The sequence below is a fragment of the Chroicocephalus ridibundus genome, chromosome 6, assembly GCF_963924245.1.
Source record: "Chroicocephalus ridibundus chromosome 6, bChrRid1.1, whole genome shotgun sequence".
NCBI lineage: Eukaryota > Metazoa > Chordata > Aves > Charadriiformes > Laridae > Chroicocephalus > Chroicocephalus ridibundus.
Window position 1 is genome coordinate 40,439,932 of NC_086289.1, and position 19,078 is coordinate 40,459,009.

The 19,078-nt window shown below is 48.6% G+C and overlaps 1 protein-coding gene across 2 annotated transcripts in view; it reads right to left on the bottom strand.

Annotated features, from left to right (window-relative positions):
* Positions 1-19,078, bottom strand: part of PRKG1 (protein kinase cGMP-dependent 1) — a 530,384-nt gene that overhangs the window by 483,408 nt on the left and 27,898 nt on the right. The window contains exon 1 of one of the 2 annotated variants that reach the window (XM_063338937.1): positions 12,486-12,892. The exons of the other annotated variant lie outside the window; for it this stretch is intronic. Coding sequence (XP_063195007.1) covers positions 12,486-12,796 — 311 coding nt within the window. The 5' untranslated portion in view covers positions 12,797-12,892. Of the gene's footprint in view, positions 1-12,485; positions 12,893-19,078 lie in introns of those variants that run through there. 2 annotated transcript variants of the gene reach the window in all.

The following is a 19,078-nucleotide window of genomic DNA, read 5'->3' on the forward strand; positions in this document are numbered from 1 at the left end:
CCATCCTTAAAGCATCTGCTTTACTTCAGTGCATAAGCCAGGCTGTCCTAACTTACACTTCCAGATTCTATACCATGCTAACAGGGTGCAAGTTCACGAAGCTTTAAGTTTTGTTTGCTACATATTCATAGATTTTGCATCAATTGAACAACTCTGCCACATTGCTCTGGAAGATTATTCATCCGTATTTAAACAGCATCCCTCTTCAGTACTGGCCCTGCAGGGAGAATTTTCATGGCCACTAAATCCAGTGAGCTTAATCAAATAATGTTGTTCCAATTTATAACACTTGCCTATCACAGACCACATCAAGAATCTTTTGTGGTGGAAGAAGCTGAACAAAAAGGTGGAAACAGGTTCATTTTGATTAAACCAGCAATTGAAGGAGTCCTCTCTAGCTCACGGATAGAATTTCTGGTCGAAACTAGGAGAGAGAAAAGAGGTACTGTGCTCTGGAGGTGAAAAGTGAGTGACATGGCCTCGTGTTCCTGGCTCTGCCCAATTTCAGTCAGGTCTCCCACACGTGTGTCCTCACTGTGCTAATGGGGCAGCCTCACTCTCTATGGAAGCTTGTCCGTTTGTACCTGCAAATAATGGCATAGAATCATGGACTCACAGAATTGTCTAGGTTGGAAGGGACCTTTAAGATCACTGAGTCCAAACATCAACCTAACACTGCCAAAACCACCACTAAACCATGTCCCTCAGCACCACGTCTGCCCAGCTTTTAAATAGCTCCAGGGGTGGTGATTCCACCACTTCCCCGGGCAGCCTGTTCCAATGCTTGATAACCATTTCAGTGAAGAAATTTTACCTAATATCCAATCTAAACCTCCACGCTTTCCCCCAGGTTTATACATCCTAAGGCATGCTCCAAATACCAGGCTAGTGGTTTCCTATTTGAGCTCTTTTTGGCTTTTAAATAAAAAAATAAAAAAACCCCACCTGTTGTGTCTGTGCAAGAGTAATGGCACAAAATCAAAAAGATGAGATTTGCTTGATGATGTCCCTTTTGGAATTGCTTTGCCTACCTAAGTAACGGCAACAGTGATCTGACAGAAGAAAAGAAGTTGAGATTTAAGAGGAAGGTAATAATTTGCTCCTCATCACGGACAACACATGCTCTTGAAGTACCTGCCACAATGGTTGATGAGAAAATAACAACACTTGCAAAGCAGAAGGTAGAGCAGCTGCTTTCTGCATGACAGGAGCAGAGGTCAGGTCTGCCGCCATACAGAGCCAAATGTCATTTTCCCCAGTGCCTAACCCCTAACAAACAGCAGTGGCACACATAACATACCTGCGTGTGCAATTACTGGCTAATGTGCTCTGGTATTCAGGCTTGCCATGCCTCCAGAAAACACTCCTTGACGCTGCACGCCCTCCTGCAGGCACATTAATAAATCTAGCAAATGAATGGAGGGAAATAAGATGGATAGTTAGCGTTCCCTTGGGACTCCTCTAATGAAAGACTGTGAAGGCCGCAATAGAATATCCACCCTGCAACAGATCACTACGCCGCTGCCAAAAAGGCCACATGAGCTCTTCCTGCCAAGGCAAGCTGCGACTCCGACATACCCTGTCAGAGTCAGTTAAGAAGCAGCAAAATAAGAGAGTTGCACCACCTGTGTCCCTTCTCTGAGCAGAAGCATCATGAAACTTCAATTATCTTCCCACAGCAACAAGTCTAACTTCAAGTGGCGAGTCAGAGGCTGTGTCTTCCTTTCAGCAATGCCCTGAACCAAGGTAACATCAAGTAAAACCGGAGTATCTGCCTTACTTAAGCTCTCCCAACGTACTCATTATCATGGTATCTGGGTACATCTGTGTTTGGGTATACTGCTAATAGAGAAAACCCATCGCCTCACCACGCTTCATTTCTCCCGTGTGCCTTGCAGATTTAGGCTTCTACTGGGAAAACAGAAAGCAATCAAGTATCTGATGAGCAGGAGATATGTTCTCCCGTTCGTGGAATTGCTGTGTTAACAGGATTTAAATCTGCAAAGATGTGTAAGGAAAAAAAAACTTTTATATACATCTATATGTACATATACACACACACGTACTCTAATTCAACTAGTTTCTAAACACCTGGCAAGTTTAGATAAATAGCACCATTCGAGCACTCAGACACTGGTTATGTATGAAGGTACGCACACACCCCCATTTCTAACTGAGATTTAGACCACTCTTCAGTGTGTACGCTACCCACCAGTGAGAATTTGCTGTTACAGGGTCCATAGGCAGGACTGTAATAAGGACAAGTAAAGATAAACGCTAAAAATGCAGTCTCCCAGAGCTGGAGCAGCACTTCATCAAGCAGCGCACAAAGACGTATCGAGCCACTGCAGGATGACATTCAGCCATCGCACGGTGTGTGCGGTGATGTTTTGTCAATACAGCTCAAAGCCATTACCACTAAACGCCCCGACGCAGAGCGAACTGGCTGCTCTCTTGCTTTGTGTCCTTTTTGGTGCCGGTTCTTTAGGGCAGGGGATGTGCGTTATCTGTCTTTTGGCTGAGGCGAGCAAGGTGCAGGCAGGTGACGTGATAGAATTGCTGTCTGCCTGTAACATGAGGCCCACAGGACGTCACATCTGATCAGTCACAAGTCGACTGATTTTGTACAAACTGGCACGCTAGAAAAGCTGGATTGTCAGGAAAATCAAGCCTCCCATGGTATCTTGTGCTACAGCCACTGGAAGCTCTCTGCCTCCTGATGTATAGAGGAAACAAGGTAGATTTTTTCAGGAGATGTAAAGTCTAGACCCTATCAGATGGGACAGCTTTGTAGAAGGAAGAGCTTTGGGGTTGAGAGGGAAGAGAAGGGCAAAAACCCATAGGAAAAGAGAAGAATGTGGGGCATACAAAGGAGAAGCAGGAACAAGAGAGCCAGGGAAATAACCAAGGGCTCAGGAGAGAAGGGAGAAGAGGACGGCGAGGCCTTTCCTGGGAAGAGCAGTCTGCCCTGCCATGTGAGCAGAAAGGACAGTGGTGTGAAGGTAGAGGGCTCCGGGAACACAACACCAGAGCACGTGCCACAAAGGGGATAGAGAAAACACATGGGGAACCCCGGGGGAACCTGGCAGCAGAGACGAAGGGAACAGATGCAACGAATTCAGCCCAGAGAAACTGCAAATTGCGATAGTCCCGCATTGTACCATCCCACTCTGCTGATTCGTATCCAGCTGCAGGTCACTGCAGAAAACTGTAAAGGAAATATCATTTTGTTTCCTCTCCACAGCCCCCTCTTCCACAACGCTTAATGCTCAGCTCTTCAAGCAGGAAGAGAGAGAAGAGAAGCCCTGATGAAGACAGCATGTCATTCATCGGGTGCCAAAATTATTGATCTGTTTCATTCATTAAATATATACATATCAAACTACAAAGCACAGTAGCTGCCAAAAGATGTGTATCTCCTCTATGTGACCAAGTTTAGCCACTGTTAAACCTCACATGTAACCCCTTATAGACCTTCACCAATTTAAGCAATACTGAAACTTCCAGGCAAAGAGGTGGACACTAACTAAACTACTAAACTACATAGATTCCTGATCTTCCATTTCACCTAAAGGAATTTGTCAGGTTTTAAGAGTCATGATTTTCAAAGCATCTCTATAGCTACTCAGATAGCTATTGTTTCCAACAAGCACAAAAGTATACCTGAACAGCATTATTTACATCACATTTGGTTTATCTACACCTTCTTTAAGTACTTGGCTATTGCCTTGATGTGCTGTTGCCTGAGTCATACTACGATTGATTTCTTCTATTCATCAGAAATGTTACCCACCAAGAAAGTTATTTTCCTCATTTAGCCTGTGGACTACAAGAGCACTAATGAATTCCCCTCACCCGATGGATCTTTGCAGGCAATTGACATCAAATAGGCAGTTTAAATAGTAACAAGCAGTGACAGATCCCAGGGACCCACTTAGACTGGGGGCAGGGAGCAATGGCTTTAGATTTCCATCACATCCAGTCACCAGTTATTTACTCTTGCTCCTGAATCTGAATGATACTCTGTGGCTGCTCAGCCGCAGAAGCCAACAGCGTTTCAACATTCCCAGAGCCCAGCTGACACTGGAAAAAGTCCATTTACTCCACTGATGTTAAAGCCTGATTGCTTTCTATCCCAATATCCTACTATATTTGTGTTAATGCAGTAATAATAAGTAAATACATGCGCATAGACAACTGTCATTACATGTATTTCTCTTGAAACTAGGATATCACATTTAACACATTTAAGTATGTGTATATTTACAAGACCCCAGTTTCACTTTTGGTCAACCCAGACAACTACATAATGATTTCTCCTATTTCTTCAGATCACCCATGATCACCACCTCACAGAATATTAAATAAGTGAACAAAATGAGCTGGCCTGGATGGGTAGTTTTCAAATCCACTTCAAGCCCACGTTGCAGAGCCGGTCCACAGCTTTCCTGACACGGTTTGTGTGTTTCACAGGAAACACCTCCAATAAATATGCTCTCAAACTGAATTAAAAAATGGAATTTTGGAGAAAGAAACACAGCTCCGGGCAGGAAAAGTGTTGCAGTATGATGAGGGGGCTTTTCTTCAGTGACATGCTACTTCAGGATTGCTCCTAACAAACAAGCACCAAGTACAGTCCAAACAATCCCAACTCTACTTTGCGATTTTAAAGTCTGGGAGCCCATTTTCTACTTTGAAACCAGGCACCAGTGCTCAAGTTTGGCTATACGTGCTCAGGCACTAGTTTCCAAGGAAACCAGTGACTGCATGAACATTGCAAAATGCAAGTCCTGTGCTCGCTGTTTCACAAGTACACTGTAGCTATCTCCGTGACACAAACCCCTCCAGGTAGGTGCTTTACCACTGTTTCTAAAAGACCATAATACAATTTCAGATGTTTAGGATGTCAGTATACATGGTACATATCCAAGCAACGCGCACACTTGCAACCAAACCACTTTCTATAAAAGGAGAAAGGAATTATTTGTGTTGATTTAAGCTCCAATGTAGCAAATGCTTTTGGTTTTCCTGTTCTATCGGCCCTTCAAAACAAAGCTACACAAAACGTGAATGTCGGGGACTTCTCTGCTTGCATGTACCCCCTAGAAATGGCAAAACAGCAGATGAAAAACATTTATACAAATATTTATCCTTTAGCCTGCTACGAATGCAAGTATTGTGGCACCATGAAAAGCTAAAAGAGCAGCAACACCAGCAGCACAGGCAGGATTATCATTTATGACGGTAAGTGCCATTTAAACCACCACCACCGCCTCCAGTTCAAAAAGCACAGCTTTCAGGACCCCTTCCCTTAAGATAAGGTTTGGATTCAATGACTTCTGAAATCTTAGCATTCCACAGTATCTATCCCAAGCAGCATAACCAAAGAAACATATATATCAAATCACCGTGTCCTTTTTAACTCTCTAAAGGCGCAATTTTTTCCCCTTGACTCATATTTTGTATCTGGTGCTCAGCAAGACAGTGGGCATGCAGTCCACTCACCTTCCCAGACAGCCTGCAACACAGGTCGCTGCAAGCAGCTGGCTAGTCTAAATTTTGGGCTATTATGTACATTTTTGCTCAATATCAGCACACTGATCTGGGGGGCAGAGGGGCTGACTCATTTCAGACACGTAAGACGCATATTGTGTTTAAGAACACAGGATGCTAAAGCTCAGGACTACTTTCACAGCGAGTCTGGAGGGAAGGCATTCGTGTCCATGGTCTGGGACTGCATTTTCTGTTGATGTACTTTAAAACTATCCACCTACAGCACTCACCTAATAATACAGATAAGAGGAAAAAAGTTAATTCTGTAGAAAATTAATTTATGCAGATATATTACAATTTAAAAGATACTATGTTAATGACCGCCTTCATTTAAGTGCTATTAGCTTGCTTAAAACCACTGTACTTGCTGCATACTTTTGTTTTGCATACATCCACCATAAAGATTTCGGTACAGTTTCTGAACAGCACTACTCTGCTTTAAAGCGTAGTGTATGTACACTACACTGCTAAAATTAATATCCGAAAGCAGCAGACAGTCAGAGAGGTATGTGTTGCTTATTGCTACTACGCAGAACTAAAAATAATTGAAATTGCAGCGACACTTAATCTTGCCGTCACTCATCAAAGCAAGAATCAGACAGAAAATGACAAAACAAACAGGTGGCTTCAATAGCTTTGTCCGGTGAATTGTTTCTTACCTTCCTTTGAATAAAACACCTCTGGTTCTTTGAGTTTACATTCAACATAAACATTACCTGACTAAACAAGCGTACTTCAGAGATGACCCAGAATATCACTTGCCAATAGAGAAAAATCTTTGTCCTCTGCATAATAACTGAATACAAGATAGTTATTCCTTACCACAACAGGTAAACAAAGCCTCAGAAGGCTGAATTATACAAGGAGCCAAACTACCAGCAATCTCACGCTTGCCACTTCACAATGCATTAAGCAGCCCAGACTCCGAGGCGTGAGTCACACGTGTGCCTCTTGTATCGAGGAAAGCCCCATCCACCACCCCCATTGCCAAGCCAGACCTGTCAAAACTGAGTAAAATAACATTTGACTGACTTGCATTTGCCGCTACCCTTGACATGCTGCATGTTAAAACTTCTGTCAGGAAGCATATCACCCTTCACAATAAAACCTCATCCCTGCGAAGCGCGAGGAGGCTCTGCTCCCAGCCCTGCTGCGCCAACAGTTGCTGGGCAAGGTGGGTGTTTGGGGGGTCAAGAGAGGAAACGGCTCACAAGGCAACCCTGCTGCCTTGGCCAGCTGTAGAGATGAGATAAGTTTAGGACTGGACTGCTGGGTAGGCAACAAGTCCGATGTACCCAGATTCAGCAGCACTTGCTACAGGAGACGGCTGTCCTTCACAGCCTCCGAGAGCTCCTCCAGGCAAATCAGCCAGGTGAAGCCAAAAGCAAAAACCACGATAGGGTTTGAGTGGTACCACACTGCTGGAATGGCAGGAGCAAAGTCGATCTGTCCTATCAATAGCCACCAAGACAAGTTGAAAGCTAATCAGCACGGGCCTAAGGGACATCACTCCCCAGGGCAATGCTCTTGGCAGGTCACCCTTTCTCACAGACCTCCTACCGGTGGAGAGACCTGCCCCATCACCTATCAGTGAAGTCCTAACCCCCTAAATTCCGCATACGGAAAAAACCCCACTGACATTAGTGGATGTCAGTGTTTAATCAAGAATTAGAAGATCCTTTCCAGGCACAGAAATTCTTCTTCAGAACAACGTTAAACTACATTCAGATGGATTCAATGCTTTATCACGTAGCACAAAAAGCAACCACAGAAGTTAATTATGCTCGAACAAATGACAAATGCATTTCAGTTGGTCACTGGACACATCATACTGAATTACATCTTGATACCGAAAAAAAAATTTAAGGTTGCGCTCCTACATCCATTGCTGCTGACTGCTTTTGATAATCATGTTTTCTGCAGCGTGACACCAAAACCAGAATGTACCAGGACTAAAAACGCCACCATCCCTCGTCCAATTCCACAGCTCCTGTCCCACACTTCAGGAAGCAATCGCGGCGGGAGGGCTGTCTCCGTTCCTGACCACAGGTCCCTCAACCATCAGTTTCCAATGGTTAAATTATAGCAAATGTTCCTCCAAATTATCTTAGAAAGGGGACAGCATGGGGTTTAAGAGAAGAGGCTGGTTTTTCGGTTGGTTTGGTTTTTTTACAACTATAGTTTGAGAGTTTTAATTCATGAACGGCTCCCGAGTACTGCAGCATACATACCATTTATAAATACCAGCAGATAATTTTATGCAAACACTCTAAGTATGAAGTGCTTTTCAACTATTTCTGGGGGTTTTATTACTATTATGATCACTTAAAAATGTGCCTCTAGTCCACAGAAGATGTGCACATTTGCCTTCAAAGAACCAATTTGGCCATTGAAGGGATTTTGTTAAATCTCTTGTATGTATGCTGTATGTTCCCTAAGGCTACACAACCAAGTATTTTATTTTTTTTAAAACAGAACTCTTAAATACAGCTCACAGGCGGCTCCTCCCCCCAAAAATGAATCTCTGGGATTTTGGCAGATTTCCCAACTTTACATTCAAAGCATTCCTAAGTCTGTTAACTCACAAAAACAAGTTGTTCTTCATCTTACTCAACATTTTCTATAAATGACACAGCATTTTGCCATTACCTCGGTTAAGGCAACGACAGGACACGCACTGCCTCTGAGAAGACAAGATCGGGCTCTACACCGTTCTTCACACTCATAAGCTCTCTGCTTTCTTTTACATTCTGCTTCTACAATTTTTTTGTCCCTTCTGGAAAACAAAGTATGCTGATTACACAGCCTTCCAAAAAAGCATACAGCTGTTGCCAATCACCAAAAGAAACAGCCTTTTAAAATAAAAGTCTTGGGTATTTTCCCATGGCAAGTACAAAATAATGAAAGCGAAGGGACAAGGGTTACAGCTTCCTGGTTAAAAAACGGCTATTCTTTGGTTTGCAGCTCTCTAAAATCTTAATTGGAATAACGGTTGGTACAAACTCGGTCTCACAGTACTCTTTTCATGCTGACAGGCTGTTAGCAGCCAGGATATATCCTTCAAGAGGTCAAAGGTGTGGAAAAACAAACAGAGCAGCAATTTTAGAAGATGAAGAGGCGATAAGGATTTGTCAGGGCATTCTTCTACCACGGAAAACCATCCAGCTTTCTCCACAGTCTGTGCCCACTGACTCCAGTCACCTCTTGCAAGTTATTTCCTTTGGGGGGAGAAAGAAAAAGCCACTTATTTTAGAAAAATGGCTTCTACTTACTTGAACAGGGAGACTGATAAAGATGCCACTGAAAGAAAGAAAGAAGAAAGAAGGAAATGGATGTGTCCTTCCACGTATTTTAGCTATAAAGTCCTCACGTGAACCCACAAAGTCCCATTTTTAAACAAAAAATTACAGGCAAAATAAGGTCAACCCTGCAACTAAAACTCTTAACACTCTGAAACAGATTTTTTTTTAACTACATGCATCTTAAACAGCAGGCTTTGTGTGCAAGAAAGTAAGTGGTATTTTTCCATAGGAGACAATTAAATTTACTTTCATGCTTGAAAGCCATTCAGAGTTTAACCAGTTTATATCCCAGAATCTTAACCGGTTTATATCCCAGAATCTTCCACCTGGCATCACAGCATCTTCCACAGACACTTCACCAGAGTCAGCCCCACCGGTATCAGCAGTCTGCCATGGCCCTCATGATAACTCCTCCTCATTCCTAACAGACTTTCTACTACTACTGATCCTACCAATCTCCAGCCACCTTAGGTGCTCCATCAAATCAGGAGGACAGACCCAGCACCACTTAGCTGCAAAAAAAACCCCTCAGGCCACCAGACAACTGAAGATTTCCTGTGTGTCCTCTCGGTGCTCCTTCTCCTGTATAATGCTGGAAAGCAGGCTGATACTTTGCGGTGGCTTGTCAAAACCAAAGGTTGGATGCCATTACCGCAAGAGTCACTGAAGTTCAGCATGAACAGAGCCAAACAGTCAACCCTTCTTTGTATATTTTGGTAGTTCCTGTTCTGCTTTCAAGTCATCTCCACCTTAACCTCCAGTACCACCACAAACAGCTAACTGGAACATCAGAATGTCATCGAGATTGTGTCACATTCATTTAAGCAAGACAAGGACCTCCCCTCAACCACTCACAAGCACTGTGTAAGCCATGTTTGCAGCCGCACACAGGAAAGTGTAAGAAAAATAAAAATTTTAGGTATTAATGATGCCAAATAAACTAAACCAGTTGTGCCACCTCGCTCAGTCCCCCCAGGTATATCCACTACTAGCAGAGCAGGTCATCTAGAGTGTATTTTACTCATGAGAACTACAGGTAAGCAAAATACACCACTCATGTTTTCCTTTGTTCAGGTAGCCGCATCTTCCTTTCCATTGGGACGCTCAAATTAAAAGTGCTCATCGGCGCAGTTACGGATTTAGGCAAGCTCCCGTGATGACTGTCCACCACCAGAAGACTTTGCGTCACCTCAGCAGGTGTCTGCCCACGGGCATCAGGTTTTGAGGCTTCTCGTCACCATAACACGACGGCTCAAATAAGCAGAGCCAACGCTTCCTAGAGCGATGTCCGCTCCCGAAAGCTGTGAGCAAGTACCTTTCCCACCTCAGCGATAAAGACCCAGAGCTGCAAGTTGACTTAAATATTGTAAATGGTATTAAGTGTACTGACCACGGAAGGTCAATATGAAATACTCCCTCAGGCGGGTGGCGCGCGTTACCCCCCACGCGAGACTACGGCAAGGCACATGTGCAACAAGCAATTAAAATCCAAGCTGGAAAATGTTAATTCAACAGGCTCCCGATGTATTTCACTCGACACAGCAGCGGCTCCAGGCTCGTCCTGCCGAAATCCGAAGTGCTTCCCCCAGTCCCGGGGGGCTCCACTCGCACTGCCAGGCCACTGAGGGGCAAACGCACGCGCCTCCCTGACAGAAAAATAAATATTTTTTCAGATGCGATGCTCTGACCTACAGTTTAACTGAGGAAACCAATGCCTCCGGGCCACCTTACCCCTCCTCAAGACGTTCACCAGAACCACCCGCGCCTCAGTTCGCCACCCACTCACGGGGAGCCGCCCCCGCCGCCTGACAGGGCCCAGTCTCCACTTTTTGGGGTGTTGTTTTCAGTTTTGGGTTGTTTTTTTTTCTCGGTCCACCACAGTTTCTCCCCGCCGCCCTTTTGAATCCCCGGCCATTCGCCTTAAAAGGGCAAAATATCTGTGGAAAAACGGCGGCGGGAAGGAGGCGGGGGCGGGGGGGGAAGGTGGGCCGGGCTCGGACGAGGGTCCCGAGGAGGAGGAGGCGGCGGCGGCGGCGGGGCCGGCCCATGGCAGCCGCCCCCGGCGCGGCGGTTGCCAGGAGACGGCGGGGCCCCGCCATGGCGGCGGGAAGGGCCGGGCCGGGCCGGGCCGGGCCGCGCCGCCGGCACCGCCCGGCCTCGGACCCCCCGCACCCCCCCCCAGCCCCTTAGCCGACCGCGGGAGGCGAGCGAGTCCCGGCGGCGGGCAGGCAGGTCCCGCCCCGACATCCCCGCTCAGGGCAACGGGGAGCACCTGGGCATCGTCCCTCACAGCTGCCTCCGGTAAACCCGCCATCCCCTCGGTAAACCCGCGGAGAGGCCGAGGGCCCGCCCGCCATCTCCCCTAAACGGGCGGCGGGGACAGACCCTGCATCCCCCCTCCCCGCCCCCGGGGGGACGAGAAACCCCAAATCAACCAAAACCACCTCAACTACCAGCATGGCTCGAACCATACTCCGCAACCCCAGCGCTCCCGAGGAAGATGTCGGGCCCTTTGCCCACCGACCCGCAGCGGCGATGGGGAGGTCGAGCCCCGGTTGCCGCCAGGCGGGGGGCGCCCGGCCCGCCGGAGCAGCGAGGTGCGGGGGAGCCCCGGGCCGGCCCCGCCGCCCTTCCACATGGCGCTTCACCGGCGGATAATCCGTGTGGTGGGTTGTTTTGGTTTTTTTCCCCTAAGGAGTTCTGAACCAAATGCATTGCGGTTTATTGGCCAGGAAAAAGATACTAAGGTGGGTGGGGGAGTGATCCCTCTCCTGCAAGGTCCCCGCTTTCTCCATTAGACCAGGGCAGAGCATCTCCCGGCCGTGCTGGCAGCCGAGGTTCCCCACAACTTTCCCCTCCCGCCGCCCCCCCCCCTTCCCCGCACACCCTCCACCGGACTAGCACACTGCAACGAGCCTTTCTTACCCACCCCTTCTCCCCCAAAACAAACACACGCCAGCACCCCCCGGGCAAGGGAGGCCAGGCAGGGCGGCGAGGAGGCTGCCGGAGCCGCGGGCACCGCACCCCGCCGGGCTCACAAGTTTCCCTGCCCGGCCCGCTGCCAATTGCTCCCGGCAGGACGCCGGTCCCCTCCGGAGGGGAGAGACCCCCGGGTTTCTCCTGTGTCCGTACCCCCCCCCCCCACAGCGTTAAAGCCCCCCGAGACCGGGATGCGCCCCGGTTCACACCGTTGGCAGCAGAAACTCCGCCGGCGGCCGCCCGAGCTCGCCGTCGTGCGGGATGACCACGGGGGAGGGCGGGGGGGGGCCGGGTCCGACGGGACCCCCCCATCGGCCGGGTCCGACGTGTCCCCCCGCCCCAACCTCGGCGCTTCCCTCATGTCGCACATCCACCCCCTCCAAGCCCGGAGCTCGCAACTTTCCCAACCCCGCAGGAACCCGCGGCGGCCGCGCTTTGGGGCTCCGCTCCGCGCCCACACCCTCCCCCCCTCCGCTGCCGCGGTCCCTCCACGGCGGGCGGCGGCAAGGGAGGACGGGGGACGAAGGGGAAGAAGCATCCGCCAGCTGCCCCGCCGGCAGCGAGGGGAGAAGGGGTGAGGGGAGCCGAGCGCGGCGGATGGAGAGGTGGGTACCCGGGGTGACACCACACAAACACACCCCCCCAGCTTACTGTGGGCTCTTGGGGTAGAAGGGGAGGGTGACGTGGCTGAGATCCTGGATGTCAAAGGCGGTGGGCTCGGCCGAGATGGCCTGTCGCTTGGTCCTCTGCTCCCCCTGCAAGGTGCCGGCGCTCTGCTGCTGCGCCTGCTGGGTGGCCGGCCGGATCACGGAGCGGTACTTGTCCAGCTCGTTCTGCAGCTTCTGGATCAGTTCGTCCTTCTGGTCCAACTCCAGCTCCAGCTCGTCAATGAGCGCATCCCGCTGCCGCAGCTCCTCGATCTTCTCCTGCAGCGCGTACTGTAAATCCCGCAAAGTGCCCATGGTCCTGCCGCCTCGCTCGCCCCTCGCCTCTCCCGGCAACTTTCCCCCTCTGGGCCGCCTCCCCCGCACTTGGGCCAACTTCGCCTTCCCTCCTCCGCCCTCCCCGGCCCGGCCCGGCCCGGCGCGGCCCCGCTGCCCGCCGGGGCCCCCGCCGCCGCCGGACCCCCGCCGCCGGCACCGCGCTCCGGAGCCGGGTTGTTAGGGGCGATTTCGATCCGCCTGCGTCAGGCTGGGCTGGAGAAGGCAGCGGGAGACACACACACACACACAGGCGGAGGGGGAGGGAAGGCGGCGGGGATGCACATGCCCTCCCCGCTCCCTCCTTCGCCGGCTCCCCGCACCGCCCACAGCCCCGCCGGGGTCGCCCGGGCGGGCGATGCGGGGAAGGGGCTGGCCGGCGGCCTCCCCCCCGGGCGCTGCGGGAGCGCTCCGCCGCCGGGAGCCTCTGCCGAGCCCTCCCCTCCCCTCTTTTTGCAGGAGGAGGCCATCAGACAAGGTCCAAACCCTGGGAGATGGCTGCACAAACCTGCCCTCGCCCGTCCCGCGGTCGGGGTGGCCCCTGCTACCTCTCCCTTCCCATCCTCTCTGCTCCAATCAAGGGTGCTACTTTTTCCCTACAGAACTTGCCCGGTTTACCTCCCGTTTACTTTCTTTTTTTTTTTTTTTTTTAAACAGCCAATTTTTCTTGTCTTCTCTGAGTGAAAGCACAAGCCAGTGCGTGGCATAGCTCCTGCTGAGTCTCGGCAAGCTTCAGGCTCCAAAAACCCAGATTTTTGTGTGAATATCGGTCAAGTATGTCTGCGCTGGAAAAGCCTGGAGGCAGGGCATATGGGTCTTAGAGCACTAAAAAAAGCCCCTAACTTAAAATATGGGAAATAGACTTTCTGTGTAGCCCAATACCCAGATGAGAGTGTGAGCTAGTTTCTGCCGTACCAAATGCGATAGGATTTTCCCAGCGTGTGAGCGCAACGCTGTGTGCACTAGGATTTTCTGTGTGCTGACAAACCGCTACACGTCGGTTCTACCTATGCGATGCAATGCACGGGTCTGCAGCACAAAAATAACAAAATAAAATAAATGAGCCTCATCGGCTGAGCCCTCCGTGCCAAATGGCTCTGTTTTCTTTTGTCTTGTCTGCGTTTGCCAGGCGCAGAAGGGACAGGGATGTACAACGAGACGACACAGCTCCTGGGCTTGGCCCTCCAGGGCAGAAAGAGGGGTCTGTGGGCAAGAAAATAGCTGGTTTGGGGGTTTCCCAATAGGATTGCACAGTCTGGAGGAGTCGGGGGTAAAAATCCCCACAGCCCAGCTAAACACAGGCACCCCACAAGAGCTTCAGCAGCGCTGGGGCACTGGCACAGTTTCGTGCTCGGCTGTTTTCAGGGCAGCAGAAGCAGCTGCTTCCGTTCCCTCTCTGGGAGTTTGATTTGGGGAGGAGAGAGGGAGGATGCAGCCATGGATACATTTTTTTGGAGGTGGGTGGTACCTACGTGTCTGTGTCTGCTGGTAGCAGTGTGTCTACACCTCCCATTCGGGCATTAGCTGGAAATGAGAGACATCCAGACAGACACCATGTTTATGGCATTGAGTTTTTTTTGGTTGGGTGGTTTGTTTTGTTTTTTTTTTTACTGTTACATACTGGTGCTTGGCTGAGTCCAAAGTTCCAGCTTTCAACCTGCAGATGGTCTTTATAAAATAAATTTTAAAAAAAAGAATGGATGAGGAACTACAACTGCTCCCTGCTCAATGCTGTTGTTTTAAAGAGCCTGGCCTCCGTCCATAAGCATGAGGCCTTGCAGGTTCTGCAACGTATTTGATGCCTCCTGCATTTTTTTGAGATGTCCATGAAAAAAAAAAGGGTTAATGTAAAACGCTTCAGTTTTCAGTCCCCTTGATGCATATGTGCCAGGCACAAAAGCAAAGTCCCCTGGTTGTTTTCACGGGGTGCCGAAGCGCTTTAAGTTCAGACAGCATTTTTTACTGTATATTCCTTCCATTTCAATCTTGCATAACTCACTAGGAACAGAAGTACCAAATATCTTCTGAACATTTCCATTTTAAAGAAGACCAGCATTAAATAGATGCACTCCTGCTGCCTACAAACCAGAAATCAATGATAAATAAAATATTTTAATAGCATTCAGCCGACATGCTTAAAGTTTTATTGTTTTCCTTCCTACAGAAGCGATACCAACTTCTGGATGAGGGAGGCAGCAATACGGTCAACTGAAGCCCACCAGGCTTCAAAAGAATAACAGCCCTGGGGGGAAACTTGTGCATAATTTCTCGATGACAAGCAGTAAAGCCACATTGCTTGGTTTCTATTAGAGGTGCACAGCCTGGGGCTGAGACAACGGTACCTAGAAAGGATCTGGAGAAAGCTGTGAGAAATTACAAGAAATAAAACTGGAGAGGAATTTAGCTGAGTATATCTGAAGAAAATATTTATTTACAGGCGGGAAGCACTTTTTCATAAGACCTACGAGGTCTAAAGAGAGATTTTATGGCTCTGTTTTAGATTCGGGACTATAATCAGCAGCTGTCAAGTCTAAGGCTGGTCTTCCCCAATTTAAGAATGAGGCCAAAGCAGCCCAAAGGGCTTCAAACCTGTTCTGCCACGGGAAGGCAGTCGGCAGTTGCCTATTTTTGACTATGCACTGCTCTCCCAAAGAAACTGTTGGGCGAGTGCAGATCTCCTCCCTGCGGTTCATACTTCAGGCTTTCCTGGTACCAGCTGCTGTGTAATCTCAGGGATCCCAGGGTACTGCCCCACTCTGATAAAAATAAATCCTCTGATCCCATTCCTTTCAACTTAAAGTTGCCAATAAAAAAAAAAATCTCAGACTCTCAGAGCAGCTGTTTTGTCTTCTTGATCCAGTGAATGGATAGAAACGGCTTCAGGGAGAAGAATGGCAGGAATGCACCAACTGGCTTGGCTTTTGGGAGAACAGGGCGAAGCTGCATGCGGTTTGTTCAGGGAGCCTTTGGCTACAGTCGTCCCAAGGCCTTTTTCTGATCTGGCCATTGTGATACAGTGCCTGGATGTCAAGTAAGCAGGAAGCCGAAGAAAAGCGCATCTGCAGACAGCTTTCTCTCTGCCTCAAAACGCTGCGTGCTGGGGCTTGCTGTTGGGAATCACACGAAACAGGGATGTTTCTTCTCTTCGAACAGGCTCTGTTATACTCATAATATTTCCTCTCTGCACAGCTCCTAGGTTTTAATAGCTTTTGCTTCTAAACCTTTCAAGGATCATCTGTCACCAAATGCACCCACTCAGCTGCCATCTTCCAAGCTAAAAACATATTTGAAAGCTCTCTATTCTGCAAATGTTTCCCTGGGCTTGCCAATCAAAGCTCAGGTAGCAAGCAGGATCGCTGACAGACAAATGTCACCTTGCTACAGCTGTCCAGGACAGTGCGGACAGAGAAGCTGGAGGTGCATCACTGAGTACATACAGAAACATTTTCCTCCTCCTGGAAGCATTTTTTTTTCCCCTGCTTAATCCACTCTGATGTCCATACTTAGTCTTTCCCCAAAATATCTACGGGACCACATCAGCCTGTGGTAGAAAGTTGAACAGCTTGGGTTTTGCAATGCATTTCTCTCATTGTCAGGTCTTTGTGCAGATTTGGGAAGGTGTGTGACCCACAGGACTCTACCTGCCGATGGCACACAGCCGGTTGCGAAGCCGAATGCATTCCCTACGTGCATATTCACAGCAACACCTTTAACAATGTGAAGAAGGAAAGACTGACAATACATGAAGATCTAGAGGAAAGCAGCACGTACATGACATGAACTCTTATAGAAAGCATGCTATAACCAACTCAAGTTGCAGTTCACCCCGCAGGGTCACCACGTCTCCTCTGTGGGATGCTACCCGCCCCCCCCCCCCGCTCTATTCCACCCTACACCCAAAATTCATGCCAGTCTCTGAGGCAGAGGAAGGAGTGCCACCTACTGAAACATGAACACATCTCACTCCTCCCTAGGGCACATTTGGCTGCTCTTTTTACCTTTTGCCCTAAACAGAGTGCCTCCGGTAGCTCCTTCTGGGGCCACGGTGCCCTACAGATTTGCAGGGGGCAGCTGAAAAATAATTCAGCCCCCAAGGATGGGGATGAGGCTGGAACTACTGTGTGAAAGCAGCCTCGCCAAGACCAAGGAGCAGGAATTGGCAGTATTTGGGGAGTGCTTCAGCCCCATTTATCTCTGAAAATAAGTCCTATTGTCTCGCAACATTGGGCTTTCACTCTTAGTTTGGTTCTTCTCTAAAAATGAAGCTGAAACCAGTTTGTTCCACCCCATCAAAGGGATGGAGATATCCAGGGTTAGGGACTCTTGCAGCGAGTGCTGCCTTTTAAATCCCATTGATTCCCGGGGGGGGGGGGGGGGGGGGGGGTGTGGTGAAAGTCAAATCAACATCTCAACTGGATTATCTCAAGGATTTTCCTTTAGTATGTAGATTCTTTCCATTATCACTAAGAAACACTGAGAAGCAGCTCCTGTGAAGACCATGCAACTGCTCCAGCCTGCCCTAAGAAACCCTCCCAGGATGAGGATCACTTGGAGTAGAGTGCACGAGAAAAAAAAAATACCCCAAGACCTATTAATCGTACAAAAAGAATGCTCACTGCAGAGACAAGAAAAAAATAATAGTGTGCTGTACTGCAATTGGTAATATGCTTAGCTGTTTATATCACATTAGGGGCATACATCATAACACAAAAAAATGAATGTTTGTGTCATGCAAGGCAAGAGGATGAGACATTATGAGTGTATAACAGCAAGAATTATCCATGTAACATGGTGGTTTTTCATGCCCCCCTCCCCTTGCATGCCAGAATCAGATTTAAGAACTGAAATTTCCTGTTCTCCTTCATGGGTCATTTGCCCAGAAAAATAGATGGCACCGAAGACCTAACATCACTGGCAAGGTAAGAAGTAATCGTCCCCTCATTGTTTTTCCAGGCTGGAGGAGAGCCTGTACCTGTGGTTCCTGCTGGGTGGGCTGCAGAGCTGAAACAGTGGAACAGTATCGGTCATCTTTAGGGGAGGAACACGAGTTTTACATAAAAATGGCACAATAAATTATTCTCAGTATCCGGAAGTTGAATACACATTCAACAAGCCCTTCAAAGCTTTGTCCTTCCACTAGAGCAACGAAAACGGTCCCTCTGATTTCTTTTCCCCACTAACAAGACCCTATTCACACCAGCCCTGCCTATGTGTCTACAGAAACCACCTCCAAAAGCATCCGACACGCTTCAGTTGAAAGTTGTCTTTCTAAGCCAGGCTTTTTCTCCCATGATCCCGTAGAAAGTTGTATTTTCAACAGCTCATCCCCATCAGATGGTTGCATGTGGTGGCAGTGGGTCTCCACATCCCTTCACTTCAGTGCTGGTTCAGCTGCTCGTGAGTCCCTACAGGGTAGGAGGGGATGCTACAGGCTTCCTGGTAGCACCTTCTCATGTCCTCAGCCTAAATTATATCTTTGGGGCTGGGCTTTCTCTGGGAAAGAGTGAACACATTTTCCACGTGCCCCTAGATAGCAGCTGCAAATAGCAGCAGGTCTCCAGGCAGGTCAGGTGTGGGAACCACCATCTCTGATCCCCATACCTCCTGTCCATACACACCTCAAGTGACTGGTTGATTTCCCCCCCACACCCTGACCTGCTGGAGAAGAAGAAGAAGAGCTGGAGTGCCCGGCAAGGTCAGACACGAGCAGAGCTTAGACATGTCTTCCCGTGGGCTGGATTAAGCCAGAAGTGGTTTCAAAATGATTCAGCTGCCTTAAGAAGTCTCTTTAGGCTCATGTTAAGCAGCAACTTGTTCTGAAAACTGCCAACATAAATACTTAGTGCTGTTTTGCAGTTACTACAATTAGACACCGACTATGCTCCTGCTTTTCTCAGCAGTCCCAGGGCACTGACTATGTAGAGCAAAAGCAGCATTTAGACAAGGAGAGCCCTGGAAATGTAGTTTTCTTTTGCTTTCAGCCTTAAGCTACTGGCAAATGAACCCAGGGACTAATTAAAGTAAATGTGAAGATGCAGATCTAGCCTTGGAGCCATGAGGTACAGGATATAATGGAGGTGAAGTTTGTAGAAAACATCAACTTAGTTGATGTAGCTGGAAAAACAGATTCATTCTGGCTCTCACGCACATAATGGTGAGACTGGGAGAAGCAGAAGTGTTTGAAGGAAGGTGGGAGCCACGTGTGGGATCTAAGGCCACTTATTTTCATGGAGACACAGACGAGATAGCCAGGCCAGCTTCCTT